Source organism: Chlamydomonas reinhardtii, chromosome 2 (genome assembly GCF_000002595.2).
Source record: "Chlamydomonas reinhardtii strain CC-503 cw92 mt+ chromosome 2, whole genome shotgun sequence".
Taxonomy (NCBI): Eukaryota; Viridiplantae; Chlorophyta; class Chlorophyceae; order Chlamydomonadales; family Chlamydomonadaceae; genus Chlamydomonas; species Chlamydomonas reinhardtii.
In genome coordinates, this window is record NC_057005.1 from 1737755 (window position 1) to 1765012 (window position 27258).

General features: G+C 61.5%; 8 protein-coding genes across 10 annotated transcripts; 3 read left to right on the plus strand and 5 right to left on the minus strand.

The window, feature by feature from the left end:
- The first annotated feature begins 218 nt into the window (after window positions 1–218).
- On the plus strand, window positions 219–1180 carry CHLRE_02g086326v5 (uncharacterized protein). Its single transcript, XM_043059338.1, has 3 exons — window positions 219–570; window positions 631–695; window positions 854–1180. The coding sequence occupies exon 3, from the start codon at window positions 855–857 to the stop codon at window positions 1143–1145; it is 291 nt and encodes a 96-aa protein (XP_042926972.1). The 5' UTR covers window positions 219–570; window positions 631–695; window position 854; the 3' UTR covers window positions 1146–1180.
- A 2-nt stretch (window positions 1181–1182) lies between these two features.
- CHLRE_02g086350v5 (uncharacterized protein) lies at window positions 1183–5368 on the minus strand. Its single transcript, XM_043059339.1, has 5 exons — window positions 4619–5368; window positions 4311–4513; window positions 3377–4011; window positions 2583–3177; window positions 1183–2059 (listed from the first exon to the last, which is right to left on the minus strand). Exons 2-3 carry the CDS (start codon window positions 4422–4424, stop codon window positions 3628–3630), a joined length of 498 nt encoding a protein of 165 aa, XP_042926973.1. The 5' UTR covers window positions 4425–4513; window positions 4619–5368; the 3' UTR covers window positions 1183–2059; window positions 2583–3177; window positions 3377–3627.
- A 160-nt stretch (window positions 5369–5528) lies between these two features.
- Window positions 5529–9348, plus strand: CHLRE_02g086400v5 (uncharacterized protein). Its single transcript, XM_043059340.1, has 9 exons — window positions 5529–5884; window positions 5978–6061; window positions 6269–6470; window positions 6660–6757; window positions 6945–7106; window positions 7326–7487; window positions 7588–7674; window positions 7812–7921; window positions 8121–9348. The coding sequence occupies exons 1-9, from the start codon at window positions 5849–5851 to the stop codon at window positions 8449–8451; spliced, it is 1272 nt and encodes a 423-aa protein (XP_042926974.1). The 5' UTR covers window positions 5529–5848; the 3' UTR covers window positions 8452–9348.
- Window positions 9349–9352: 4 nt separating this feature from the next.
- Window positions 9353–10998, minus strand: CHLRE_02g086428v5 (uncharacterized protein). The gene is made up of 2 exons (XM_043059341.1): window positions 10645–10998; window positions 9353–10158 (listed from the first exon to the last, which is right to left on the minus strand). Exons 1-2 carry the CDS (start codon window positions 10658–10660, stop codon window positions 9755–9757), a joined length of 420 nt encoding a protein of 139 aa, XP_042926975.1. The 5' UTR covers window positions 10661–10998; the 3' UTR covers window positions 9353–9754.
- Window positions 10999–11369: 371 nt separating this feature from the next.
- CHLRE_02g086456v5 (uncharacterized protein) lies at window positions 11370–15188 on the minus strand. 3 transcript variants are annotated; one of them, XM_043059342.1, is made up of 7 exons: window positions 14925–15188; window positions 14688–14708; window positions 14129–14164; window positions 13927–13977; window positions 13659–13734; window positions 13395–13554; window positions 11370–13070 (listed from the first exon to the last, which is right to left on the minus strand). In XM_043059342.1, exons 1-7 carry the CDS (start codon window positions 15124–15126, stop codon window positions 12822–12824), a joined length of 795 nt encoding a protein of 264 aa, XP_042926977.1. In that variant the 5' UTR covers window positions 15127–15188; the 3' UTR covers window positions 11370–12821. The 3 variants fall into 3 exon arrangements, with proteins under 3 accessions (XP_042926977.1, XP_042926976.1, XP_001701934.1); XM_001701882.2 differs by lacking the exons at window positions 11370–13070; window positions 13395–13554 and having other exon boundaries at window positions 13623–13832; window positions 14925–15179; XM_043059343.1 differs by lacking the exons at window positions 13659–13734; window positions 13927–13977; window positions 14129–14164; window positions 14688–14708; window positions 14925–15188 and having other exon boundaries at window positions 13395–13568.
- An 814-nt stretch (window positions 15189–16002) lies between these two features.
- On the minus strand, window positions 16003–19268 carry CHLRE_02g086500v5 (uncharacterized protein). The gene is made up of 7 exons (XM_001701883.2): window positions 18999–19268; window positions 18759–18850; window positions 18435–18519; window positions 18183–18287; window positions 17821–17968; window positions 17523–17604; window positions 16003–17282 (listed from the first exon to the last, which is right to left on the minus strand). The coding sequence occupies exons 1-7, from the start codon at window positions 19149–19151 to the stop codon at window positions 17090–17092; spliced, it is 858 nt and encodes a 285-aa protein (XP_001701935.2). The 5' UTR covers window positions 19152–19268; the 3' UTR covers window positions 16003–17089.
- Window positions 19269–19398: 130 nt separating this feature from the next.
- CHLRE_02g086550v5 (uncharacterized protein) lies at window positions 19399–23640 on the plus strand. The gene is made up of 11 exons (XM_043059344.1): window positions 19399–19570; window positions 19860–20284; window positions 20586–20772; window positions 20959–21079; window positions 21262–21389; window positions 21633–21726; window positions 21900–22296; window positions 22439–22472; window positions 22617–22630; window positions 22843–22955; window positions 23085–23640. The coding sequence occupies exons 1-11, from the start codon at window positions 19490–19492 to the stop codon at window positions 23243–23245; spliced, it is 1755 nt and encodes a 584-aa protein (XP_042926978.1). The 5' UTR covers window positions 19399–19489; the 3' UTR covers window positions 23246–23640.
- Window positions 23641–23644: 4 nt separating this feature from the next.
- On the minus strand, window positions 23645–27188 carry CHLRE_02g086600v5 (uncharacterized protein). Its single transcript, XM_001701884.2, has 7 exons — window positions 26715–27188; window positions 26291–26378; window positions 25853–25982; window positions 25354–25664; window positions 25019–25123; window positions 24462–24832; window positions 23645–24270 (listed from the first exon to the last, which is right to left on the minus strand). Exons 1-7 carry the CDS (start codon window positions 27050–27052, stop codon window positions 24141–24143), a joined length of 1473 nt encoding a protein of 490 aa, XP_001701936.1. The 5' UTR covers window positions 27053–27188; the 3' UTR covers window positions 23645–24140.
- Between the last annotated feature and the right edge of the window lie 70 nt (window positions 27189–27258).

Genomic DNA, 27258 nt, shown 5'->3' on the forward strand with positions numbered 1-27258 from the left:
ACTCGCGCACGGTCCTGACTACTCTCCCCGGGTGTGTGTCAACATTGTCCGCACGTTACACCGCAATCACACCATGATGCGGGTTGGCGGTGTGGTGCGGTGGCGCACGGCCACGGATGGCCCTGATACACGTCATGGGCGCATGTCGCACCTGTGGAGGGCTTTGTAATGCAGCACTAGTCTGTCTACCAACTGACACTCGTCCTGGGCTAATCCGGGGTACTGCCTTACCTGCACATCGATTAGATACCAAGAATTGAAGCACAAACGGTAGGGGCCTTCGGTGTAACCTGTCAACGCCAACATGGAGTTGACCATTTATTGCTAGCGGTGGTTGCCTGGCCTGTTATGTACCATAGCATCATGTATACGGCGGCGACTTGTATGCGATCGTCATAGCCACGTTTGGAAGCCCTGGGAAGCGGGCCCATGTGCAACTGAGGAGAAGCACTGCTGGAGGCCTCACTGCGGCGTTTGCGCGACAACGGCATCGCTTGAATTATTTGTGGCCTCTAATTATGCGGCACCGCGTGCTGGCCAAACTGCTGGCCTCGGGACGAGGCCATACACGTAAGCGTGTCCGCGGCCTTTGCATCTTCTCCTACTTCGTGTGACCCATCCCCCGTCCAGGCGCCGCTCCCAACCCGGACGAAGCGGCCACGATCCAGAGATGGGACCACCTTCAACCATCACAGGTATGTTTATGACCACCGGGGATTGGTTAGCGGGGTGTATGAGGGCTATCAGCCGCCGCCGAAGCTGCCGCCCCTCGTCGACAGACTACCGGTATTGCCGGACGGCGGCATTTTTACATATGCGTCGCCTCCACCTCCCCCGCTGCCCTGCTGCACAGCATGCAGCTGCGGAAGCAGCGCCAGTGGCAGCACCTGTCGCCACCTCTGCTGCCGGCGCTCGCAGCGCTGCGCTGGGCGCGCGCCTGCCACCTCCCCTCGTGCCTCCCCTGCTGCCTGCCGCCCGCATACATCGCCAGCAGCGTCACCGCCACCGCTCTGTCGTGCACCTCCTCCTCATCCACCGCCAGGGTTGGAGCGTGCGATGAGCGCCGCCGGCCGTGCCAGTCCCACCATCTGGCAGGCGGTGGTGAGGCGGATGTTGGCCACCGCATTGGTGTCGCGCGCGAATAACATGGGCATGAATGCGGCGATGAGCATGTGCGGGCGTTCCTGATTATTAGAGCAAGCCCTGCACCTCACGCCTGCACCTCCTCATAGCTCCGCAGCGGTCAGCACGCAGCCGCCCGCTATCACGCCTGCTGCTTCTGCAGTGGCGGTTCATGTAGACCCGAGTCATCTCCGTGACCCTGACCCTGTTGTCGCTCAGGAAGCGGCTGTTGCTGCACGTCTTCACGCAGCAGGCGGAGACCGCCCGCAGGTTGCACAGCTCGTGGTGGCACCCGTGGCACACCCTCGACGCCGGTAACTTGTGCACCTACCCCAGCGGCACGCCCGGACGGCTGTCCAGGCGCAGCTGCAGCTCGCTCCTGCAGCTCGCTCCTGCAGCGGGCCGTTGCGACGTTCCCGCCTCCCATCCGGCACACAGACACTTCTCCCACTCCTCCCACTACTTTCCCCGTCCGACCTAGTTCTCCGACCCTCCACATCCTTACTGATTTCCCCTGTTCGCCTATCCCTCCCTCTTCTGTCGCGCGAACAGCAAGTCCAATTACTCCCTCCTCCAGTCCGCACATCTGTCTTTTCAGGCGCCCCCATCAAGAACCGTGCCTGCCCTACAGATCTCGCACGAACTGTCCCCTCCCACGCACCCATCTGCAACGCCTGTCCCGAATGTCCACAGTGTACACCTGAACGCGCACAGCCCCCCCCTTGACGTTCAATCACTGCAGCAATGTTTTGCATTAAGCTGCATAGAGTGACTGCGTGCTATGCACTTGCTATTGCACTTGTACTGCTACTACTTAATGCCCGTTCCCCCTTTGCCACATACCGTACACACGGTGGGTGCACCGTAGCAGCCATTGCCGGCAAAAGTCTGCAACTTGTATGCTCGCTAAGGGAGTTCCGTGGGTAGGGTAGGAGCCCTGTGGGAGGTTTGCCGGCCGCCTGTGTGTGATACCCGTTCCACCTTTGCCACCTACACACGGTGGATGGACCGTGTGTAGCAGGGGTTGCCCGGGTGTGTGGATAGGAGCTGCCCCGGACGTGCGCCGAGCGCTGCGCTCCCTGCGGGACCTACCGCGCGCGCCCGATGGCGCCCCGCCCACGCCTGACGTGGTGTCCGTCATCCAGGAGGGCGTGGCGGCTGCCACGCACCGTATCGCCATACATCGCCAGCAGCAGCAAAAGCAGCGACGCTACCTTACAGCACTTCACAGCACTAGGCCAGCAGGAAGCAAGCGGGAGACACATTTGCCCTTGGTACCGCGAAGGGCACGCGCGAAGGGGACCTCGCAGGCTCTGCAGGAAGCTCGCTCCCCCGGGGGATACGCGGTATCATCTGGAGTGAGTGGAAGCTGCCTGTCGCGCTTAAAGCAGCGGGTGCGTACCCGCCGGGTTCAGTGGCACACCGACACCCCCGCGGTCCCGTCCAGCCACATCCCTCACCAGTAGGTGCCACTGTTACATATATAACAGCGTCGGATTTAAAAGTGAGGGTGGCCCCTCGCATGGACAAGTGTTCCCCGGTCACGGGAAAAGGGGCTGAGCCCCTCCACAGTCTGAGGCCGAACAACCTGATCGCCCGGCTATCCTCATCGCCCGGACATAGCCGGGGTCGGTTTCCACAGGCACATAGCCAAACCAGGTGCCTAGCAATCGCGATGCCACAGCAGAGCCAACCGTAGCCAGACGCAGCACAGTTGTCAACAGCCGCACTACTTGTCATGCCGCTACGCATGCCCTGCCAGCCCCACCGCGGACCGCTACCTAGACACCAGCCGGCTCCTCAGCCTGCGCGCTTGCGCCGCGTCTTGGGCGGCGCTGCGCTCGCCTCCTCCACGTGGCCTTTCCCGCCCCCTCCGCTACCAAGATGGGCGCACGCGCCGCCGCCGCTGCCGCTGCCGCCGCTGCCGCCGCCGCCGCTGCCCCTGCCGCCGCCGCCGCTGCCGCCGCCAGTCTGCAGCGATGCAGGTCGCTTGTGCCCCAGCAGCATCTCCACCAGCGCGTGCCGGATGTTGGTTGCGGAGTTGACGTCACGTCCCTGCACCGTCAGGAAGGTAGAGTGAGTGAGTCCCACTGAAGCCCACGACTGAGCCGTGTCATCCACGTGTCATCCCCACTGAGCCCCACTGAGCCCACGACTGAGCCCCACTCGGGCCCCACTGAGCCCCCCTGAGCCGTCACCCAGTCACCCAGCCATCCAGCCATCACCCTGCCAGCCGCCCGCAAAGTGGACTCACCCACACCGTCCCGCATGGAAAAAATGGCTGAGCCACGTATCAAGTCTGAAGCCGCAAGCGTCTACTCATCTCCCGGACATAGCCGTACGCATTAGTTCCGCAACGCACGTCAATAGCCGGGGTCGGTTTGTACAGGCACGGCCCGCCATGCGTCCAGCCACGTCCCGCTGCCAAGCACAAGCACAGCCAGCACAGGACAACCAAACAGCAGGAAGCGCTCTAGCCACAACACTCCTCACTGCTGCGGCCCATCACATACTGAGCTGTGCAATGCTCGCCAGCAAAGACCCTAACCAGACACCGGCCGGCCTCCACCTGAGCACCGGCGCCGCTTCTTGGGCGGCGCCGCGCTCTCCTCCATCCTCCACGTGGCCTTGCTCGCCCCCTCCACTACGCACATGCACGCCGCAACTGCTGGGCCCTGTGCCGCTGCTGCCAGGCCCTGTGCCGCTGCTGCTGCTGCCGCTGTTGCTGCTGCCGCTGTTGCTGCTGCCGCCGCTGCTGCTGCTGGTGAGGCCAGGCCCTCCACCACCACCACCATCGCCGCCGCGGCGCAGGGCCGCAGGCCGCGCTCTACCAAGCAGCATCTCCATCAGCGCATGCCGCACGTTCGTCGCAGAGTTGGCGTCGCGGCCCTGCGGTGCAACGTTCAACCGGACGGCACCTGAGCCTGTCTGATACCTGACCCGGCCCCCGAACCGGACAGAACCTGTGCCAGACTTATTACCCACACAGTCCCGCAGTGTTGGCACACTTGGACATCGCGGGCACGCGAGCCACAGAACGGAATCACAACTTGCAGGCAGCGCTGCCCGTTACCGAGCAGACGCTGTCCACACTTTGCGCACACCTGCATTAACACGTTTCATATGCAGCTGAGTGCTTGCGCCCTATAACGGCCCCTGCCGAGTCCTATGCCGAGTCCTATGCGTACCTGGCTGGTGTAGTACTCGTCCACGTACACCACCAGGTGCGTGTACTTGTCCACCAGCAGGCGCAGCAGCGCCCGGTTTGGACCTCTGTCTGACCTGACCTGCTGACGCAACATCCGTAGCCAGTGTCGACGTTGCCCCAGCCGACAATGACCTCCTCCTTGGGCCTCCCACCAGCCAGCTGCTGCGCCGTGCGCTCGAGGACCTGCATATACACCACAGGTAGGCATAAGGTATGGTTATGGGTAGGAGATGCATTCCCGACATGCATGGAAGCAGGCCATACGATAAGCCAACAACTAATGCTCACTTTCTGGCTGCGAATGTGAACAGCCAACCGCCACCGCCGCTGTCCCCACTGGCGGTAATGGCGGAGGAGGTGCCACAGCCCCTGCACCGGCGCTGGCGCCGCCACCGCCACCCCCATAGAGGTACTGGATGCGCAGCGCATGGTCGGCTGCCGACGCCACCCGCGCACTGAGGATGCAGGCCTGCCAGTGCTGGAGTCCGTCTTCAACAGTGAGGGTGACAACATGATTGAGGTCTTACAGAGGCGACAACCCAAGCGTGCAAGCAGGCAACTGAGGCAAGGGCCATCTGCTACTGCCAGGGGCCCAACCTCAGCGCCAGTGCGCCACGCACCAACCCCCGCCCAGGTTCTGTGCGAACCCTCCCGCAGACTTAGTCCATGTGAACCCGCGATAATGAGTTCCAATAAGTTTATGATGCGACGCCTGCCAATCCATTACGAATGCTGCCGGCATGGGGCCCTGTTGTACGGCTATGCAGGGGGCCGCTGTCGCCTGCACAATGGTCCGGCACCCCAGCCGGAGCTGAGCGAAACAGATGTCCAATCTCCAGGGCTTTGGTAAACAGCAATTTTTATGAGGCGTGCCGGAGAGCGCTGGAGCGCAGACGCCTCGTCCGGGGTTTACTGTTATCGAAGGTGCTTTGCGAGTCGCCGCCTCGGGAGTGCCTACCTGCGTGTCGGAGAGGGACACAGGCCAGCCCCTCCCCTCGTCTTGGCACATCCCCACCCACGCGCGCACGTCGCAAGTTGTTAAACAGGTAGTGGAAAAGCTCAACGGCGCCATCGAGCGGCTGTAAGAGTGCGAGCGGCTGCCGGAGAACCCCATGGAGTCTGCATGCCGCAGCGCAGTCATGATATCAAGGTACGCAACAATGGCAACAATAAGACCTACAAAGTATACATTTATACAGTTGAAATTTCAAGGCAATCGCGTGCCATCCTGCGGATTGCAGAGCCGTCTGCAATGGCCAATTGGGGCAGTTGTAAAGTCTAAAGCTTTATATCCGCGGCACGCATATACTTCATACTGTATTTACAAGCACATACGCCTTGCACACTTACTAGCCGAGCCAAATTTCGGCGAGGTTGACCGTCCAGTTTGTTGCACAGCAAGCAATGGAAATGCGGGCGCTACCATGGCCAAAGGACCGCTGTCGCGTGTGTGCTTTACTGCCCGCCTAGCTAAAGAGTGCACCTTGTTCAGAGGGCTGTGCAAGCTGCGCGGGCGGAATGGAAGCTTTACCGGAGGGCGTCATGGTGCTGCGGGTAAGATTTGTAAATGGTAGCTTATTGCAGGCGCCGTTAGGCGTGGACCCACAACCCGTCCTTGCTGACCATGTACCGCGCCGCGCCACGCAGCTCAACACCGCAGCTCGCCAAGTGATGCAAGAGGTGCTAAAGGTCGTCAAGGAGAGTCGCGTAGTGATTAATGAGCTCATACAGGTGCGGTCTCAGGTGCACTGCAACACAGCACGGGCGCCACGTCCTGCAGCACGTAACTGTCCTGACATACTGCTGCCGTGAAGCAAGCATGGCTCCTTGCTTTTCCGTTCAACATTCCAACAAAGCTTTGCTGGGCGTTAAGGACGAGTCACCAGGAGGTGGCTTCCGCACAGCCTTACCGTCACTCTTGCGCGTCCCCTGCCGCAGACGACGGGTGAGTGCGCCGACTCGCACACCAACGGCGAGCTAGAAACCACCACCGCCCCTTTGGCGGAGCACTACAAGCGTGCCATGAAATACAACACGGCGGGGCGGGCGATGTACATGCACAACAAGGCGCTCATCGAGGTGCTGGGCCACGAGCTTACACACCGGCTGTACGGGTCAATGCAGCCGCTGGCGCAGGACGGTGAGGGGCTGAGGGCAAGGGCTGCTAGAGCGCATGTGCAGCGGTAACACAGCAAACAGCGTGGGCAGTGCTAGAGAGCACAAGGAAAGGACACACGCAAGACGTGCGTATGTCTGTATTGGGGGCGCATGCCATGGAGTCCTTCCGCCGCCCATCTCCTTACTGCCCCCGTATGCCCACCCCTCACAGTGCTTGTCAACTATCCACTGCTTTACGTGTCCGACAACCCCAAGAGCAGCTCGGACGTGCTGGTGGGCTCACGGGGCAGCTGGTCGCCGCTGCACCAGGTATGGCAGGCGCCTGACTTGCGCGTTTCACAAGTACCGGTCTCCCAAAACGCAATGTCCTGATGAGGGTCTTCAGGTGGGCTATCCGTTACTGGACGACGTTCCCCACACCACCTTAACCAGCACCGTCAGGCTTGGAGGCCATCCGCCCACAATTGTACTTTATATGCGTGTCGCTGCTGTCCAGGACCTGCCTCTGTACTGCACGAGTGCCATCCTGGTGCTGGAGGGCTTCAAGGAGTTCGTGGTGGTGCCGGACGAGGTGGTGCCCAGCCTGCGCATCAACATCACTTCGGGGCTGTGGGAGCATCCCATCAAGCACGACGGCCACGTCTACCAGAACCTGCAGGTAGGTGTATAAGGCGACGCGGCGTTGCGCGGGGGGGGGGACTGGGTAGACTGGCAGAATCTACAGCTCAACGCACGACCACAAGCCAACACTCGTTAGTTTCCGTTCCGGTACCAGGACCAGAGCAAAGGCCGCGAGTGCAAGGCCGGGGTGATACAAACAGAAGACACAAGCACGTGAGCCCTAACACTGTAGGCGGCATCTTCACTCCACCACCAGGAACTTGTGCACGCCACCGGCGGCGCCGTGCTGCCGCTGCGTGCGGGCGACATGATGATCATGCCGCCACGCGTCTTCCACCTGGCGCGCAACCGGGCGGCCACCGTCAGCTGCAATTTCAGCGTCTGCACCATGGAGAGCGTGCCGCTCACGGTGGCGCAGGTGCGGGGGGCAGTGCGTACAACAAGATGCTAGGGCGCGGGTGAGGTCTTCAAAGCATGAAAGTACATTTCTTAAGTCCTGCGCCGCCCCATTGCCGCAGACCCTCGCGCGCATCGAACAGAGCCCTCGGGACGTGATGCACTTCGACATGGACTTTGCACGGCTACTGGCTGACTGTACAAAAATGGTAGGATGCGCTCTCGTACCACATTATTGCGCACCATACGGTAGCCGCAAACTGCCTTACAGCATGCTCCCACATTTTCAACCGCTTATAACCGTGTTCCTGTGCTGGTACAATGCCATATCCCCTGTGCGACACAGCTGTTGCAGCAGCCGCAGGTGAAACCGAGCACCATCCACAACAAAACCAGCCGCAAGCAGCTGCCGCCCGTGCAGTCCATATTGGACAACAGCGTGCGGCTCATGGAGTGGTGCGTGCGGCGGGGGAGGGCGGCAGGGGAGGGCGGCATGGGCAGCAGCCTATGGATTTGGGTTGGACCGCGGACGGGAATTTCCGCACGCCACATGCTGCATGTGCGGTGCAGCCGCCTCATTGCCTGGGTTTGGCCACTGTGTCCTGAGCGTGACGCGGAGCGGGTGTGTGCCCATGTCACCCTGCGCCATATGCAGGTACATGACGCTGCAGTGCATCCCCAACGGCTGGGTGGAGGGCTTCTGGGGCCCAGTGCGCACCCGCCTGCTGGAGCAGCTGCAGGCAGCGCTGCCGCTGCATGTGACTCCCAGCAACGAGCTGCCCGCCGCGGGCCCCAGCCGGGCGGCTGCGCCCGCCAGCGGCAAGATGACGGCGATGGCCGGCGCTGGTGGCGGCGGCAGCACGGCCGCGGTGCCGCGGCCCCTGAGCACGGCAGCACGGCTCGGCATGGACACACGGGCGGGTGATGGCGGAGCAGCGGATGCGCCGGTGCAGCCCCGCAAACGCAAGGCCGTTGCCGCTGGGTAGCAGACAGCCTGTGAATTCGGAGCTGCCTGCGGGACGCATGCAGAGGACACACGACCGGACAGGATTGCAGTGAGATGCCTGATAGTTTCCAATCCTGCAAGGTGCAAGTCACGAGGCAGCATATGCCTTTGCCATTCGCATGGATTCTGGGCGTGACCTTCCTTCTTCAGGCGACTTCTTTCTGTTGATGTTTACTGTTTTCACCGGTCCTACATACAGGACAGCCTTGCGTATGATTGTGATTAGGTTGAACAGTTGAAATGAACGGAGATGTGCAACGTGAAGAATGTGAGGATGTGGACAAATATTGCTCTATCTGTACCTAAGCTTCCTGCCAGGAGGTATTGGACTTGGGGCTGCTAATGGTGCCGACGTGTACCGAGATTACCAGCCAGTGGTGAGCCTGTTGATGTGGCGCAAGCCTCATGTGCTGCGTTACATGTGCATGCGTGTGCCCCGGGGACGATGTGCTATTCAGGATGTACGTGGTGGCAGGACACACCGTCAATAGGTGGGGCAACCGGGTACACGGTGCCAGAGCGCAGATTGCGCTTGCCGTTGTTGGATTGGATTCAGTGGTGAAGTGCCGGAAAGTTTTGTCAGGACTATAAAGCTTAGGTGCGTCGTGGACACTGATGCTCGGCCATCGCATTCGGTGCTGGCTTTGCATTCCAACCCAGGCTTGTCTGTTGCGTGCATGATGTTTGCGCATTATTGCACTTACACAGCTGCCGTTGCGCCGTCCGGAGTGTTGGCAAGGCGCCTAGGGTGTGCATCACTGCACCACAAAGGGATTTGCCCCCAGGTCATGTTCGCTTGTGCGTGTTGCGTTTTTTCCAGTCGCTTATGAGGCTTTGCGCAGTATGACTTCTGTACGTCGTAAATGTGCTACAAAGACACAGCAGATAGACGGCGAGCCGTCATAAAGAGCCTGTCACCGTTGCGCCGCCAGTGAGCACCATGGCGCCTTGCTGCAGAAGGCTCGACCGAATGAGGATTGCCGTGCCGCCAGTAACACGACGGCCCTCCGGCTTCTGGGCCGGCGCCCACCACGCAGTCCACTCGCGTGCATGCAGCCGCTGAGCGGCTGCCGCCAGGTCCGCCGTGACAAGGTCAATGTCCGAGTCAAGAACGTGCGTCTCTTGGAGACACACAACATCCAGGTGCTGCCGTTACCAGCAGCTCAGCAGGGCGTGCAGGCGCGAGCACCCCAGGTGGGGCACCCGCTTCCGCAGCCCCCGCACGTTATGCGACCCCACCCGCAAGGGCCGGGGCCCCGGAGCGGCCTGCTTCGGCCGCCGCATTACTGCTGCCTGCCCCCGGGCGGGGCGACCGAGCTAACGTCCATGAAGTCGCCAGGACCGCCCCGCCGGCCCTGACACAGCAGCTTCGCGTTGACATCCGGCGCTGTCTCCGCATCCCCCAGCAGCCCCTGCCCGACGCCGCCCGCCAGGCCCTCATCACCCACACCACCGTCGCTGCTCCACCCCGCGGGCAGGACCGCCGGGCCCACGATGCCACCCAAGCCCGCCGTTGACACCGGCGCGGCCGGCGGCGAGGCCGCCTCCACGCCCGCCGCAGCGGTGGTCTCTACGGCGGTCATCGTGCCACTCACGCCCGCTGCCGCGGCCGCCGCCGCGGCCGCCCCGGCCTCGGCCGCCGCCGGGGTGCCCGTTGCCCCGGCCGCTGCTGCCGCCGCCGCCGCGGCTGTTGCGGCGGCTTGCACCCAGTGCTCGTATCTTCCATCTACACTGTATAAATCTGCCCAAAATCCGCCGAAGGCGGAGAAAAATTTTTGGGTTTGGGTGCCACGCATCTACGCAGTGCAGACGGTTTTGGCCGGTTTTGGCGCAAAAATGGGGGAAGCGTAGACGTTTTGGGGGGCTTGGAGGCTTAAGTGTAGATGCCGCGGTCAGGGTCATCTACGCATGTGTAGATGCCGGGTGCCTGAGGGCATCTACAAGATACGAGCACTGCTTGCACCGCCGCCGCCGCCAGGGCCTGTTTGGCCGCCTTGCTCTCCCGGATGGCCAGCGCCAGCGCCGCGTATGTCGTGTATGACACCATCCTGGCCGGTCGCCTACCCCAGGCCATGGTGCCGTGGGGACCGTGTGCTATTCAGGATGTATGCATTCCCTGGGTGTTAGCACACCATTTCCAGGTGCAGCCCACTCCCCAGGCTGCCACACCCACGTTTTCCATACGACATAAGCGGCAGCTGCAAGGTTTGAGTGGGTCTCACGAAGCATTAGTTTGCTAAATCCTGAGCTTTAGGGCACGGCTTTAGGGGCACAGCCGCTTTATCAGGGCGGATCAGGGAACGGCCAAACTGGTATACTTTTTTCTCAGGATAAATAGCCTATAAATTCTACGCTACACAATATACGCAAACCTTCACTTTCCAAGTCTACACGACAAGCTCTTCGGCATTCGGTGAAGTCAGGCCTGACGGGGCCTGACCGCTCTAACTCCCGCCAACCACCTTGCGATTCGCCTCGTCGCCGTCCTCTGTGCTTCACCACATACTTGCGAGATGTCTTTCTACAACAATAACCCATGCTTACATGCAACGTTCAAACATGTAGGGACACTGTGCGCAGGTCCCTGACTAAGCCCGTCACAGTAACAGCCATGGGCGTCGTGCCGAGCTAGCGGTGCGTGCCCTGCTCTAGCTGGCTCTAGACCCCAGGGGCGTGCCTCCTGCAGCGCCAACAACCTGCTCTTCGGGCTAGCGGTCTGTTTACCAATATTGGGCGCTTGATGGACTAAGAGCGGGCATGAAATAGCAACAGCGGCGATGTCGAGAGTTATTGGAAATGCGATGTAGCAGCTGGCTTCTGATGCCCCGTGGAAAGAGTATTGGCAGTGAACGCGCGCCGCAGCCCAGCCCCAGGTATACGTGCGAGACAATGGCTGGCTGATCTGCGAAGCTTTCACAAGGCTGCGCGGCCGCGTTGTGTCTGTCTGCTAAGCCAGCCCCGTCGGACCCTGACACCACGCTGACACGCCCATAACGCTGCCGCGGGGGCTAGACGTACACCGTCAATACAAACAACAAGGAGGTGGCTGCCTAGGGAGGCAGGAAAAGGGCTGAGCCCTCCCCTCCCGGGTCGTTATCAACCCAGCCACCTTGACGCGGGCGCCTACTAAGCACACGCCTCTATGTTGGGGGCCTTTGGCATCGCCGCAAATCCGGACGTGGCCGGTTGGGTGGGGTGCACAGTCCGTGCTAACCCGCAGCTAACAAACTAGTCACGTCACTCGCCGCCAATCGACACTTGCACCCTCAGCCCCACGCCCTGCTAGCGCCGTTCAGGCTCTCAGCCCGGCCCCGCCGCCGCCGGCGGCCATGAAACGCTGCGCTGGGGGGGGCTCAGCCCAAAAAAATGGCTGAGCCACGTATCAAGTCTTAAGCCGCACAATACAAACAAAAACAATACAAACAAAAAGAATCACGCAGCCCCAACATAGCTCCCTCTTTGGCACTGGCGCTCAGCCTCAACCCTGTACAATGCCTGCATGCCTCAGCCTACGTCAGCACCCAGGGCAGAACACAGCAGAATAATCCTGCAGAGGCAAACCCCACGGGCAAACCCGACAGGCGAACTGCTGACCACACGCCTAACCAGCCGGCACAACCTGACACGAACCCCCAAACATGCATGAGCATGGGTCGAAGTGTTCCCGCCGCTCTCACCCCCACTTCACACCTCCGAATCAACCGCCGGTGGCCAGTGTAAATGCTTGTAAAAAACAGTAGCGTGCACAGTACCTCATGTCGTACACCAAACGTGTCTGGGAAGGAGTGCAACAGTTGATATGGTCGGGTCGGTCAGGCCCGAATGTCAAGCAGGACCTCAAAAGCCCTTGCCGGTAGATAATGGCGACTCAAAGCAGAGCCCTGACGCTGTAACACACCTCTATTATTGTTGGTAACGGCGTTGGTTCGTGAGACGAACGTGACTACCAAGCCAAGTTATTTACTCGCCGCACGCTTCCTTTCGTGTTGCCCGCAATGCACGGTAACGGTAAGAAGTCAACATAAAACAACTTGATAACTCAGCGAATCATACGTAGTGCATTCCTCTACAGCGTACAAGTGTTCCCCGGTCACGGGAAAAGGGGCTGAGCCCCTCCACAGTCTGAGGCCGAACAACCTGATCGCCCGGCTATCCTCATCGCCCGGACATAGCCGGGGTCGGTTTCCACAGGCACATAGCCAAACCAGGTGCCTAGCAATCGCGATGCCAGCAGAGCCAACCGCAGCCAGACGCAGCACAGTTGTCAACAGCCGCACTACTTGTCATGCCGCTACGCATGCCCTGCCAGCCCCACCGCGGACCGCTACCTAGACACCGCCAGCCGGCTCCTCAGCCTGCGCGTTTGCGCCACTTCTTGGGCGGCGCTGCGCTCTCCGCCTCCACGTGGCCTTTCCCGCCCCCTCCGCTACCAAGATGCGCGCACGCGCCGCCGCCGCTGCCGCTGCCGCCGCCGCCGCTGCCCCCGCCGCCGCCGCCGCCGCTGCCGCCCCCAGTCTGCAGCGATACAGGTCGCTTGTGCCCCAGCAGCATCTCCACCAGCGCGTGCCGGATGTTGGTTGCGGAGTTGACGTCACGTCCCTGCACCGTCGGGAAGGTAGAGTATGTGGGTCCCACTGAAGCCCACGACTGAGCCGTGTCATCCAAGTGCCATCCCCACTGAGCCCCACTGAGCCCATGACTGAGCCCCACTGGGCCTACATCGAAAATTCCATGGAGCGTGCCTTCTATCCCTACGCATTAATCGACCTATTCACATTCAAGAGCAATCCCTGGCAGCAATGCCTGCCACGCCACTTTCCCACAGGCGCTTTCTATTTGGCATGTGCAATATCTCCACGAGCAGCTCCATCTCAGCTACCGTTTTAGGCTCACCCAGTACATAATGGCCAGCCCGCCACCCACCAGGACGAAGATGATAGGTGCAGCCAACAGAGACGCTGACTCAGATCGCCAGTTCTGTAGCGACTTGTGGAGGCCCTCAACAACTTTTGCGTAAGCGCTGAGCGTTGAGCTGGGCTGGAACCAAGCCTGCTTCAGGGGTGGCACCATCAGGTAGACCACGCTGTAGATGTCAGGATCATGCTCGCGTATGTTGAGAAGAGTACGTTCGCGGCGTTGTTGTTGATGGCCCACTGGGCCAGCAGTGCCAGCACCACACCCGCGCACATGACGTGCATGAATGCAACGCCCAGTCTGAGGAAGCGGTCCTTCAGTCCTGGTGCTGGCGCACCAGCTGCAGGGCCTGCAAACCACCACGTTTGGCGTGCCGATGTGGACTGGGGTAACGATCTGCTACTGCAGCAAAATGCCCAAAAAGCAGCCAAAACCAGCTGCCATCGCCTGCATCAGTCAACACCACGCCAACCAGTCGTCAGTATGCGATGTCCCTCATGAGTCATGGCTTCTGTATTGCTTGGTTCAGCAAGTAACGCACCTCCTGTGCCCAGGAGAGGCACCGCGCCCTGATTGGCAGCGCTTGCCGTGCCTGCACAGGAGGGCAAGTACAACTTGTCGGTTTGAGACGGCAAGTAAATGTGAGGCTAGCGCTATAAACCCTCCACACGACCATTGCACACATGCTACTCAATTCCATGTTGTGCCAAGCCTTTTGTGCAGGTCCCATAACAAAACCTCACCGGCTCCATCCGCGCTGCCCAGGCCAGGCGCCAAGGCTGCACGACACAGGAACGGTGGGGGGTGGGGCACGAGTTGCATGCCGCTGCAGGGTTCAGGCACGAGAGCCCTCCCACTCTATCTACAAGCGACACAGAGCCGCCCGACACTTAAATTGTCTCGGCTCTCAGTGCACAACCTAATCTACGCACACCCACGAGGTACGCGCCTTAATGGAACGGGACCCAGAGTTTTGACACCCCTCCCCCTCAAGCCCCGAAGCAGTGGCAACGGAGTCTTACAAGTCTACGACAGGCGTATACTTGCTGGACTGTTGGTACTAACTTCCATTGCACTTTCGTTAGCACCCATATAGCTTTCCTGTATTAATCCTTACTCGCTCAAGCCGTCTAAGAGACCTATTTATGACTGCGCAAGGCTGTTGAAAAGGTGGCGAGGAGCGTGCCCCGCTGCGCCCGGGAGCCCCCAGCTCCCCACCCGCCCCCATACGCGATGGGCCCAATCCGCTGCCGGTCCGCAACAAACCGCGTACCGACCCTACAGTCTCGTGGAAACGCTCACCAGTAGCAGCCGGCAGCGACGCTGCAGGGCGAAGAAAGCAAAAAGGATTCAGTGAGACTGCAATTCAAGGTTGCGGACAAACACTAACCCAATGCGCTTTGGAGGATAGTCATGGCCCCGTGCAGCTGTGCCTTCAGCGGCAGAGGTGGATCCCCGCGACGGCCAGCATGCTGTGCCGTTCTCTTGGATTTTGCTAGACGATGTCACATCGTTTGCTGCGCACAATCGCGTAGTCACCTGTAAGACTGTCCTCCAGGTTCTTTTGGCGAGCATACAGACGCTGAAGGTCGTTGACCAGCCGGTCGCGCTGGGCAAGAAGGACATCGTCCTGAGGCCTCTCAAGAAGCTCCCTCTCAGTTGTCTTCAACGCCGTCTGTGTATCCTTAATTTCCTTGTCAACAACCTCCAGCCTGGTGCGCAAGTACGCCAGGTCTGCCATATGCTTCAGCGAGTGCCCTCGTCACTATTTGGCAAAATCGTGCAGGGTTGTTGGCCTATATCTCTATTGAAGGCAACTGTGTATCGGTGACGACCTTGCCCTGTCTCGCGCGGTCCCCATGGCGGCTGGCTGGGTGATGGCTGGGTGGCTGGGTGACTGGGTGACGGCTCAGGCGGGGGCTCAATGGGGCACAGTGGGGCTCAGTCGTGGGCTCAGTGGGGCTCAGTCGTGGGCTCAGTGGGGCTCAGTGGGGATGACACGTGGATGACACGGCTCAGTGGGAGTGGCTCAGTGGGGCTCAGTGGGTGAGGGCTCAGTCATGGGCTCAGTGGGGCTCAGTGGGTGTGGCTGGGTGACGACTGGGTGACGACCCTCCCGACGGTGCAGGGACGTGACGTCATCTCCGCAACCAACATCCGGCACGCGCTGGTGGAGATGCTGCTGGGGCACAAGCGACCTGCATGGCTGCAGACTGGCGGCGGCAGCGGCGGCGGCGGCGGGGGCAGCGGCAGCGGCGGCGGCGCGTGTGCGCATCTTGGTAGCGGAGGGGGCGGGAAAGGCCACGTGGAGGAGGCGAGCGCAGCGCCGCCCAAGAAGCGGCGCAAGCGCGCAGGCTGAGGAGCCGGCTGGTGTCTAGGTAGCGGTCCGCGGTGGGGCTGGCAGGGCATGCGTAGCGGCATGACAAGTAGTGCGGCTGTTGACAACTGTGCTGCGTCTGGCTGCGGTTGGCTCTGCTGTGGCATCGCGATTGCTAGGCAGGCACCTGGTTTGGCTATGTGCCTGTGGAAACCGACCCCGGCTATGTCCGGGCGATGAGGATAGCCGGGCGATCAGGTTGTTCGGCCTCAGACTGTGGAGGGGCTCAGCCCCTTTTCCCGTGACCGGGGAACACTTGTCCGCCAGTTTTTTCCGAGTTTCCGCCGCCCGCGCCCCGCCCGCGCGTGCCCACCAGCGACTCTCATGCACTCCAGCGAGTCCCGCCCGCGCTGGAGCCCTACTGTCAACCGTGTCAAACTGTGTGCGTCCAGAGGCAGTTTATGGAAACCGGGTCAGCCCCGTGCGTCTCTCTGAGTTTACACGCATCTCACACACGTAGCTTCCCTTACGGCGCGCGCACGACTATGCACTCCCACTCGCGCGCCGCGCCAACCGCCAGCCTCCGCCGAGCCCCCCCGTACCCCTCCGCAGCTTCCCACACGCACGCATGCTCGACTATCCGCTCCCACTCGTGCCGTGCGCCAACCGCCACGCCAGATGCCCCCCTGTTCGTTGGCAGTTGCGCGGAAGCCCGTTTGTGATCGCCGTGTGTCAGTTCAAGTGTTGATAGTTGCGAGGATTGCCGCGCCGCACGCCGCACGTGCAAAGTACACGCATCACCACTGCTGCTCTGACAGTCTTGACATGCAGATGCTCCCACCCGTGGCCAGTGCCCACTTGTCGCATCCACTCTAGCGCACGGCCGCTCCACTAGCGCTGACCACGCAATTTTTGGCTACCCGCAAGCCATGGCCACGAAATCCAGTCACTTCGCTCCGTTCGCTTCTCTTTGTGTGTCTCCGCAACGCTGAGCCACGCGTATTGTATGAACCTCCTTCCGTTTCACCTGTGTATGACTCCATCCTGGCCGGTCGCCTACCCCAGGCGAAAGCCCAAACAATCTGTTCGCAGGCTTAACGCTGTGGCCGAAAGCCGCGTGTGGGGGCGTAGACGGCCGTGTCGAGCGACAACCTCGGTCCCCAAGTGCTTCAGTTTGTAAAGTCCCGCATGCAGCCCGCTCGAGCCTCCACGCTCGCATCACTCAAGTGCCTCACAGCAGCATACACTGCTCACACACAACAGCACACGAGCAACCGGGAGCAGTAGACGCCCCGGCACCCTGCCTCCTGTAACGAACTCATTCCCGCTTGCCGGCCAGCAAGCATGTGCCATTGAACTAATAGTCCTTTCAGGCATCAGTCAACAGTCACCGAAATAGGGCTGACAAGAGGTTGGGCATGCGCTCACGCAGCACTGGCACTTGTGCACTGCTCTGCCCCTCCCCGTCCGAAGAGCTCCCTGCCTCCAGTGGCACCTTCAAAGTATAGCTGCGCAGTTGGCAGTTCTCGAACTCTGCACCACGCGAGTCCCCGTCGCTGGTGAGCTCGTACAGGAGGCCCCTGCACAGCACGTCACCGCAGGCACGAGTGCAGCCGTCGGTGACCAGGGTAGGCTTTGGCCACGTAAATGGCTGCGGGAGAACCCCTTCCCCCCCAGTGCAACCTGTACCGCTTTTCCAAACATCCCTGCAACCCCCCGCACACACACACACACACACACACAACGTGATGTCCAGGCGTTGCATAGGTCGCTGCGGACCCTGGCGTATCCATCCTACACAATGTGCGCACACCCCTCACCAGTGCGCCACGACAGCGATGGTCTCCTCTGGTCGGCTGCCCAGCCACCGCTTGAACTGCATCACGCGCTCCTTGAACACATCTGCGCAAAAGTGATGCAGCGGTACGCGCCAGTCATTCTCTTGCCAACACGCGTTGCAACCGATGTGGGACCCTGCTCCGGAGCCTGTCGGGCCCTGTCCCCGCCGCAGCTTGTCACCAACAGATACCTCACGCCTACGCTGTCCAAGAATGCCTGCTTAGTCGCCGTTGCCCCACCACACTAGGCCCAGGACCTCGCACGCCCATGCCACCCTACCTTCCGGTTCCAGACCCACTGCCCGGGGGTTGCTTGGGTCCACGGTGTACCACCACACGTCGGGCAGGTCAGAGAAGTCGTATCGCCCCTCCGGGAAGGTGGCCTGCAGCTTGTCGCGGCCACTGCCTATGTCCGACGCGTGCCACACCTGTGCACGACGGCAGGCGTGAATGGTTGCTTCTCCCCCTACCCAGAGGCCTCCGGACGCACATGCGCTTTGCAGCGCAATGTGGTACGATCATACCAGGCATAAGTAACACGCGCATTGACAGGCCACCACATTTGCCGTGGTCACAAAACACTGTCTGTCGCTCGCATCGGCGCCTGCCGCCCGCTACGCCCACGCCAACGTGGCCACGCACCCGCTCCCTCGCCAGCGGCTCCACCAGGATCGGCCCCTGGTAGTGAGGCAGGAAGGCCAGTTGCGCCGTCTGCAGCGCCCGTGTTAGGGGCGACACCACCAGCAGCTGCAGGAAGGGCCAGTACGACGAGCGTGTTGCTGAGTCTGGGACAGTACAGGAGATTGCCGGCGACACAATGAACTGACTTTTGGAGGCACTCCTCAGCTTCGGCATGCACAGGTATGCATTGGCGTTTGGCATTCCCAGGATTACCTCGGGCTCCGGTTGAAGGCGTGCTGCCGTCTTGGCAGCCGCCTGTGCGCCCGCCCGTCCCCGTGGCGACAGCACTGTGTCGTACCTGCGCACACCACAACGCAAAACACAGACTCAATCCGGCTGTGTGCAGTGGTACAAGCATCTACTTGAATGGATGCTCCAGAGAGAAGGCAGCTGCACGGCACGAGTACATATCCGTACAACGGGGTGTGAGTCCGTGACAGGCCGTAGTTCGCATATGATGCAGACTTCCCATGCGGACACCCAAATTCCCACCAGTCGGCGACCGCGAACTCGACGACGTACTGCGCGCGCACTCACAGCATGGGGTCCGAAAAGTTTTCCGCATCGTAGCGATACATACTGAGGTACTCGTTCATTTCGGTTGTGCCGTGGCGCATCAGGTGAAGAGTCTGTGGATGCGGGTGCATGAGAATCGTGGCCGGGAGCTGCGGGCAACTCCTGCAGGCCGAGTACCAGGCCAGCGCTGACGCCCCCGCCCTTTCTACATGCCCCCCTGCTCCTGTGAGTTCAGTCCCTGCGTGTTTGCTCACAGCTCACCTTGGTCTTCACCTGCTGGCACCGCACCACCACACACTTCCGGTAACGGCAGCCGGCTACCACACTCTTGGGCGCGGCCGCAACTCTTGGTAGCCGGCACGTCGTCGTCGCCAGGGACCGTGTCCCCCGCGCCGAGCACACAAGCTTTTGCATATTCGCTATTACGTGGTGGGTATGGTGCTGAGGGACAGCGAGGGAGAAGCGCACAGGCTGATTGAGTTGATAATACAGGCTGGGTGACGGTGGGTTTGAAACAGCTTGGAAGTAATCCTGCGTACGCTGCAAGGTGCAGGGTTAAACAACTAACAGGTTTCTGCAGGCACACGATGCAAACCCCAATCGCCCTCACACGGTCGACTTGTGTCGAGTGGTTGCACCTCTCTTTCTGATATTGTGATATCATATCCAGGAGCAATATACTACCGTGCTTTGTGCCCCCGACGAACGAAGAAGAAGCCAATAACTTTTAACCTTTCTGCTGACCGCGAAACATGCATCGAACCCTTCCTTCCGCCCGCGAATTGGCAACATGTAAACAACAACGATTTTCTGCGTGGAAGCCCTGGACCGTGGTGAGGAATTGGTGTAGGCGGCTCCAGCGGCTCCAGCTTGCGCTGCAGCGCCCTTGTAGCCCAACACATGCACGCTAGATTATGTCTCATATTGGTATCTGTGTAGATAGTGGGTATAATTGGGTCGCTGTGAAGCCGCTGGCCTCAACCCCAAGCCTGTGCAACACCCCGGCAGCGCTACGCGGCCTTTCAGAGACGCAGCCTCCCGCTCCGCACAGCTACTCATGCGCTGCACCTGTGGCCTGGAATGGTCAGTAACTGGCTTCTGTGTCCGTCCTGACCCATGCAGGGCGCCCCAAACGTTGCGCCGCGTGCTCCCACCGCTAGCGTGCGCTGTGTGGCTGCCGCCGTCGCCCAACCCGCGGCCGCACCATTGGTCGCCTCCCACGCCTCCCACGCCACAACTCCAGCTCACCCAATCCCAGCAGATGACACCCATGATGCCGAGCAGCTGCCCGCACTGCCCACGTGGACGCCGCCCGCCAATCGGCCCGGCCTGTACGACCAGCAGGGGCGGCTGGTGCTGAAGGCGCTGACGCTGCCGGAGCTTGAGGCGTGGTGCGCGGCTCAGGGCGAGGCAGCGCCCGCCAACCGGGCGTTACAAATCTGGCGATGGATGTATGCGGACCCACCGGCGGGGTCGTGGGTGCGCAGCCTGGAGGAAACCATGGGGCGGCAGAACGGGTTCGCCGCCAAGTTCGTGGAGAAAGTCGGGTGAGAGGGCTGGGCAAGGCCAATGCGGTCAGGGCTGGGCTGGGCTGGGCGGCGGCTGGAGCGCCGGGGTGCTGGCGTGCCGGGACGCTGGGGCTGTTGCTGTGAAGGGTTAATGCTTGCAGCGTTTACATGGTTACCCATGACTCGGCGCGCCGTGAGGTGGCTATGACGGGGCATGTGGGTGCGGCGCTCGCATTTGCTTGCGTGGCAGCTCGGCCCCCATTCTGCTGCACAGCCCACCCACCTGACGGCTGCCTGCTGAATGCATGCGCCCACCCACCTTGCGTGCCGTGTGGTACAGGCCGCACGTGAGCCTGGAGGGCGGCCTGAAGCTGAGCCAGGTGGTGCGCGCCAGCGACGGCACCCGCAAGCTGGTGTTCACGCTGTTGGGTGGCGAGGCGGCGGGCGGCAGCATCGAGACGGTGCTCATCCCGGTGGTGCGGCAGCAGGGGCTGCGGGACCGCCTCACCATCTGCGTGTCGTCGCAGGTGTGTGTGTGTGTGTGTGTGTGTGTGTGTGTGTGTGTACGTGTGTGAATGTGCGTGCGTGAGCCACGGGTGGCAGGGACGGGGCGTTGCGGAGGGTTGGTCAGGGTCGTGTGTGTGGGGGGCGCTTGTGGGGAATGTGTCTAAGCTCCTGGCCGCATGTTGTTTGCTCCTTGCCGTGCCGTGCAGGTGGGCTGCGCCATGAACTGCCAGTTCTGCTACACGGGGCGCATGGGGCTGCTGGGCAACCTGTCCACTGCGCAGATCGTGGAGCAGGTGGTGGAGGCGCGCCGCTTCCTGGCGCAGGAGGGTGGGTGCGGGGCCTGCAGGCGGTGGATGCAATCATGGAACTCTTGCACGCTACCATGCAGCGCTTGCGACTCTGCTCGAATACCCGCGGGTTCTGGGTCTCGGTTTACCTGGGAATAAAACAGAACTGCCGGTCTCTCCTTGACGGCTAACCCCCGGTCTTTCCGCCATGCCGCTGCCCAGGTGACCGCACTCCGCTGACCAACCTGGTGTTCATGGGTATGGGCGAGCCACTGCACAACACGGAGGCGGTGCTGGCGGCCGCGGACATCGTCAGCCACTACCTGGGGCTGCACATCTCGCACAACAAGGTGTGAGGGGGACAGCTGAGGATTTAGGGTTGTGGGTCAGTGCCTGTGCCGCTTGTGCCCCGAAGGAGACAGACGGAGCGGGGGCGTGCGGTAGCGGTTAGGGGGGGCAGTTTGCGGAAGCGGGCTGGGTGCGGGCTTCAGAGGTGGCGCCCTTTGCCTGTGGGCACTGAATGGTGGCGGATATGCGACTGGTACGACTTTTTACGGCGTTCCGCGCGTCTCGTCTGTCGTTGTTTCATTCAGATCACGATCAGCACTGTGGGCCTGGTGCCGGAGATGCGGGCGGTGCTGGCACGCACACGCGTCCAAGTGGCGCTGTCGCTGCACGCCACCACCGGTAGGCAGCTAGGCCGCGTCACGAGAGGGCGGCCTGGGGATTCGCTGACTGTTCTGTGCCCCCGTAGCACGTCGGCACGTGGGCTGTGCGGCATCAACCCGACGGCTGCACGCACCTGACTTCGAACCGGATTGGTGCTGTCCTGCTGTTGCCTGGGTTCTCTTGGTATGCAGATGAGGTCCGCGACTGGATTGTACCGGTGAACCGGCGCTACGACCTGGCGACCCTCACGGCCGCACTGGAGGAAATGTTCCCCAAGGAGGAGGAAGCAGCCATAGGCAGCCTGTCCTCTTCGGACGAGGCGGCGGCTGCAGCAGTCTCACACGAGGCGGCGGCGGCGGCGGCGGGCAGCAGTAGCAGCTTGGGTGCTGCCGCAGACGTGAGCTCGGGCCCCGAGTCGGAGCGGTGGCTGCCGCCCGTCGAGCAGCTGGGCAGCGACGCCCCGTCCAGCAGCAGCAGTGGCAGTAGCAGCAGCGAGGCCGGGAAAGGCAGTAGCAAGGAGGGTCGCAGCCTGCTGGTGGAGTACACCATGTTGCACGGCATCAACGATACATTGGATGACGCTCACCGGTGCGGGGTAATGCTTTACCTTACGTTGCTGTACTCGTGGGGCTTATGTGGGACCGCAGCCATCAAACATGTTATTGCCATGTCGCCGTCACAACCCACAGCGTACTATTGCTCTATGTGCTACAATGATGTCTTGACGCAGGCTCGCGGACATGCTGCGGCGCGTGAACTGCAAGGTGAGGGCCATTCATATGGACTGCCTCTCGTGTCTCGTCTGTGCCGCAATCTTCCATGCCTGGAAACGTAGTGGTGGCCACCTTCCATTCCCTGCTGGCCGCCCACCGTAAATCCGTAATCCCCATCTTTGTCGCGCCCCGCAGGTCAACCTCATTGTGTGAGTCGGGCTGCAATGCACCGTGGCGTCTGGTTAATATTCATGGACAGGGGAGCTGGCTCCAGCTGCATCACGCGAGGTTTCCGCCAGCCGTACTCGCCCTGCAACCGGCAGCGCCCCATTGTCCTGCAACTCGAGTCCGTTAGCTCTGATACCGCTGCGCGTGTAAACCTTTTTTCGCAAATCTCGTTGCTGTCCCTTGCCCTGCGCAGGTTCAACCCGCACAAGGGCACGCGGTTCCAGCCCTCCACGGATGAGGACATCAGCGCCTTCCGCTCCGCACTCATCCGGAGCGGCATGGTGTGCACCATCCGGGACAGCCGAGGTGCGCGCGGGGCTGCCCCTGCCAGGCTTTGCTCGCATCTGTGCGCGGCGCCGTCCCCTTGCGCGGTGGTCCCACCATCCCGCCTTTGCCACTGCTTTGCATTGACTGCGCTCATTGTGCATGCTGCAGGCGACGACGAGATGGCGGCGTGCGGCCAGCTTGGCAACGTGGGGCTGTCCTTTCGGCCTTCGCCCATCCTGGACGCGCCTGAGCGCTTCCGCAAGTTCCTCCTACCGCCTAGCCCCGCAGTCGCAACAAAGCAGGCCGCAACCAGCCCAGCGGTGGCATGAACCCTGACGGCCTGACTGTGTTTGATGTCAACGTTGTGAGCTTTTGGTGGTTCAGCGGTGGTCCACAGAGTGCAGGTGTGGCGCATCCTCGGCTTCAATGGTATGGTATTGGAGGCGGTGATGGGTGTGCGATGGAACAGTGTTCAAGGCAGGTTGGCCGTTGGCGGTGATGGGGCATGATTACCACGACCCACGGCCGCATTCAGGGTTCGTTTCGTTTCTCCACCCACGCATGCCAAGAGGGTTTACGCGCCAGGGGAAGAGTACAACCGAGGCCTTTCGCGAGCGAGCCGGCGCATGAGTGTGAGCGCAGTGGCTTAAGCTGGCTTAGGAGGAGGGGCTTAGGAGGACGGCACAGTGAGGCAGGGAGGCGTGCATGGGAGGTGTGCCGCACGATTTCAGTCAGACACGTTACAGGTGCACGCCGTCAAAACTCGCATGCTGCAGTCTGAGTTGCTTTGGCCTGGTGCCACCATGCTTCGTGGGGAAGCAGTGCAAACAAAACCGACGTTCATGTCAACCATGCCGTCACGGAACAAAACCGACGGTTGCTGCCCCCCAACCCAACGAGAGGGGTACTTCAAAGCCGTCATGGCCGCCGAATGATCCACACCCGCAACCTCTCAATACCAAATACACGCGTCCACCGCACGGACAGCCTCCCGTGCAACCACGATGCTCCTTGCTCAGCCCCAGACATCACACTCTGTGCACTCGATCTTGCAGCCCTAAATCACGAAATGGTTACACATCGCACCTCCTGCCTGCTGCCGCACATTGCAGCCAGCTGCAAATGGGTATGTCAGGGGCACCCCTGGGGTATGTCCAGGCGCCATGTTCAGCTCCTAAACGTGCCAAACCCCGTCCCACGCCGCTCCGCTTCACAGCGACGAGCCTACCGCTGCTGCCCCGCTGCGGTCGCCGACGCGGTCTGCCTCGCCGACCCCAACATGTAGGTATTCAGCTCTGACGTCTTGAGCTCGCGGAAGGTCACCTGCCACGCCAGCTTGCAGTCCTCATCCAGACTGCAGAGGCATCAGTACAGGCGAAGCAGGTTTGGGTCAGTATAAGCCCCGGTGAAACCGGCACGACAGTCATCAGTCCAATCTGATGCCTAACCAACATGCTTCGTGTTATGCTGCGCCTGGCCTGCTGCTGCCATGGCGTTAACATGGGTTACTTCCACATCTTGCCAGCACGTACCAGCCGCCCTCACCTGAACAGCGTGACGCCGCGATACTTGTGCATACGGCCGGTTGGGCCCACCGCGCCGAAGGTAACGCCCCCCTCGTCCTCGCTGCCTAGCGAGCGCCGCATGGACGACGTGGGCGACAGGTGAACGCGCAGGTTCCCGTTCTTAGTCATCTCCACGCTACCGTGCTGCGGATGCAGCGTAGGCTGCTCGCGAGGGATGGCCTTGTCAGGCAGCGGCGACGTCGCAGCGGCGGCGGCCGCCGCTGCCGCTGAGGCGGCGGCGGTGGAAGACCAGGCCGGCTTGGCGCGCTCCTCAGGCTCGAAGTCGAACCAGTGCACGGCCACAATGTTGGTGGTGGAGTCCGCAATGGTTTCCCGGATCACCACGGCGTCCTGAACAATGAGACAAACAGACTGGAGTAGAAGCGTGCATGCTTGTGAGCCAGGCCGCCCCAGTCACTACGGTCGTTGCTTCAATCCTATAAGGCTCGCCTCCCTTGCCACGGTTGCCCAGCTTACGGTCCCAACAGCACCCGCTTCGGCAGCACGCAGCGCTCCCCCCTAGCACACCTCACACACCTGCGTGCTGCGGCTGCGGCGCTCCTCCAGCGCGTCCACGCCCACCACGTCCTGCTCGAAGTCCGGCCAGCTGTAGATGTTGAATTCCTCCATGTCCGCGCGCACCTGCAGTTACACAGCATACAGCATGTTCGTCAGCAGACAAAGTACGCAGCGAAAACACACGGTAGTGAAGAGACAGCATGTGCGTCCCCAAGTGCGGTGGCAATGCCCGTGTGCATAGCAATTGCCAGCGCTAATCAACCCTTCAACTAACGGCCGCCTCTACGTAACCTCAAGCTCCAAGCAGCTGACCCCTTCTCTGCAGCATCGCCCGATGCGTGCATCGCCCTCACCATGCTCTCCAGGTCCGGACCCGGCGTCCAGTTCTCCACCCACTCTGTCGCCGCTTGCACCGCCCGCACGCGCCACATGGGGTCCACCGAGCGCGACGCGGGGATCTGGCAGAAGCTGCTGCCCGCTGCAGGCGCGCTGGTGTTGGTGGTGGGCGTCTGGTGGCCGCGCGCAATCAAGCGCTCGATGTTGGCCTGCTGCTGGCCAGGTAGATCACGCCGCAGGTGCGCCTCCATCTCCTCGTGCGTGGGCTGGCGGTACTCAATTACCTCCGCGATCCGGCCCTCCTTGTCCAGCGTGACCATGCTGATGCCTGCAGCACGCAGCCGCACAAGCATCAGCCCAGGCAGTGCACGCACAGCCACCCGCGAAAAGACGGATGGGGCCTGCCATGTGAGCTATCAATGCGTCGGCAGTAGCCAAGACGTGCGCGGCGGGGCCAGGGCCCCTTGCAACCCCACAGTGTAGCTCGCTACCCAGGTTTGCAACTTGTTGGCCTACCCGAGAAGGTGCTGCGCTTGAAGGAGGCGGGCCTGCCGAACATGCCCACGCGGTTGATGCCCTCAGCCGTCCAGAACAGTGCCACGCGCCCCTCCTCCTCCGCATACGTGTTTACGGTAAACGTCAGGTCCTGTCACGTCAGGCGTGCGGCGCGTGTTTAGCGACGGTGTAGGGACGGGTAACCGCTCCGAGTCTATGTGCCAAAGCCAACGTCGCCGCGTGATGTTCGCCACCCTGTCAAGTTTGGATGATTCTGCGTGCAGGCCGGGCGCTACCCCATTGTGGTCCTCCCAGATATGTTCCTGCCGTGCCATCGGCTGGCTAATCCTCTCCTCCATCCGCACCAGCATTCTTCACTTGTACAACAACCGGACAAGTCCGCTTGCCTGACAGCTGGCTGCGCGCTCTGCCACGCCGCTCGCCACCACCTACACCCACCTGGTATGCGTTGTGCAGGTCAAGCAGCGCCGCGTGCACGGGCTCCGCGCCTGAGAGCGTCAACTTGCCCTGCAGCAGCCCACGCTGCCTGCGGCACACAGAAACGCATAGAAACGGCATGGCGGTGAGCTTGCGTGGCTCGTCGACATGTACGCGTCCAGGAGAGGTCCTGCTCGAACCGCGGCCACTGCAGCCCCCACAGCGCCCTCACGCTCGAGTGCAATGTCTTCACGTCAAGTTATGGAAGAACAGGCCGCCTCACTAAGCCACTTCCCATGAGCCCTGGTTGCGCCCCACTGGCGCCCAGCCACCCCAATACCCGCTCCAGGCCCGTAAAACTGAGAGCATTAACAGCAGCTACTCGTCAGACCAGTTGCCCAGATCGGAAATCGCAGCAGCGGGCGTTCACGATCCCATTCCTCACCGCCACTTGACGTCTGGCGTCACGATAGATGCGAAGTCCTTGAAGTCATTTGTTTCGCTCAGGTGATAGAACTTCACGGCGCAAGTGACCTGGGCGCACGGCGCATCCAAGCTTGAGGGCAGCGAGCACGTCGAGACGCTGCGACGAGCGGCCGCTCCTGCCTCCGGAACTCCCCGAGAGACGGCTACTGCATGCTGGTGCGAACTCTGCTGCAGCTGCAGCTGCCGAGCCTGAACCTGACTCGTCGAGCACGCCAGCAGCGTCGCCTGTTGCTGTTGACTGCGTCTATGCGCTCCCGTGGCGCTGGGGGCCACGGCGTGACGCGTTATGGTATGCATTTTCGTAAGAGAAAAGCCTTAGTGCACGCAAGTTCCGGGACACAAAAGCAAAGCCGTGTGATGAATTGAAAGAAAAATTGTAAAAGAGTTGGAAGCGCTTACTAGATAATATGTCACATTGCCGGAAGCCCTCTCTACTAAGCCAGCGCCGATCCCCACATCGCATTCAAGTTTTGGTCCAACCCGGTTCCACAGCCCCTTTGACA

Excerpts from the sequence above, each read along its gene's own strand:
- CHLRE_02g086400v5 (XM_043059340.1), top strand. The coding sequence starts at position 5,849 with ATGGAAGCTTTACCGGAGGGCGTCATGGTGCTGCGG. Across the intron at positions 6,758-6,944 it reads GCTGGTCGCCGCTGCACCAG|GACCTGCCTCTGTACTGCAC; the intron begins GTATGGCAGGCG and ends GCTGCTGTCCAG. Across the intron at positions 7,922-8,120 it reads AGCGTGCGGCTCATGGAGTG|GTACATGACGCTGCAGTGCA; the intron begins GTGCGTGCGGCG and ends CGCCATATGCAG.
- CHLRE_02g086350v5 (XM_043059339.1), bottom strand. The coding sequence starts at position 4,424 with ATGTTGCGTCAGCAGGTCAGGTCAGACAGAGGTCCAAACCGGGCGCTG. Across the intron at positions 4,012-4,310 it reads ACGAGTACTACACCAGCCAG|GGCCGCGACGCCAACTCTGC; the intron begins GTACGCATAGGA and ends GTTGCACCGCAG.
- CHLRE_02g086500v5 (XM_001701883.2), bottom strand. The coding sequence starts at position 19,151 with ATGCAAAAGCTTGTGTGCTCGGCGCGGGGGACACGGTCCCTGGCGACG. Across the intron at positions 18,288-18,434 it reads GCCTTCAACCGGAGCCCGAG|CTGCTGGTGGTGTCGCCCCT; the intron begins GTAATCCTGGGA and ends CCCTTCCTGCAG. Across the intron at positions 17,605-17,820 it reads AGTGGGTCTGGAACCGGAAG|ATGTGTTCAAGGAGCGCGTG; the intron begins GTAGGGTGGCAT and ends ACTTTTGCGCAG.
- CHLRE_02g086326v5 (XM_043059338.1), top strand. The coding sequence starts at position 855 with ATGCAGCTGCGGAAGCAGCGCCAGTGGCAGCACCTGTCGCCACCTCTG.
- CHLRE_02g086600v5 (XM_001701884.2), bottom strand. The coding sequence starts at position 27,052 with ATGCATACCATAACGCGTCACGCCGTGGCCCCCAGCGCCACGGGAGCG. Across the intron at positions 26,379-26,714 it reads ACGCCAGACGTCAAGTGGCG|GCAGCGTGGGCTGCTGCAGG; the intron begins GTGAGGAATGGG and ends TGTGTGCCGCAG. Across the intron at positions 24,271-24,461 it reads CGCGGCGTCACGCTGTTCAG|TCTGGATGAGGACTGCAAGC; the intron begins GTGAGGGCGGCT and ends ATGCCTCTGCAG.
- CHLRE_02g086456v5 (XM_043059342.1), bottom strand. The coding sequence starts at position 15,126 with ATGGCAGACCTGGCGTACTTGCGCACCAGGCTGGAGGTTGTTGACAAG. Across the intron at positions 13,978-14,128 it reads GGGCAGCGCGGATGGAGCCG|GCACGGCAAGCGCTGCCAAT; the intron begins GTGAGGTTTTGT and ends CCTCCTGTGCAG. Across the intron at positions 13,555-13,658 it reads GTTGCATTCATGCACGTCAT|CGTGGTCTACCTGATGGTGC; the intron begins GTGCGCGGGTGT and ends TGACATCTACAG.
- CHLRE_02g086550v5 (XM_043059344.1), top strand. The coding sequence starts at position 19,490 with ATGCATCGAACCCTTCCTTCCGCCCGCGAATTGGCAACATGTAAACAA. Across the intron at positions 20,285-20,585 it reads AAGTTCGTGGAGAAAGTCGG|GCCGCACGTGAGCCTGGAGG; the intron begins GTGAGAGGGCTG and ends CGTGTGGTACAG. Across the intron at positions 21,727-21,899 it reads GTCGCTGCACGCCACCACCG|ATGAGGTCCGCGACTGGATT; the intron begins GTAGGCAGCTAG and ends CTTGGTATGCAG.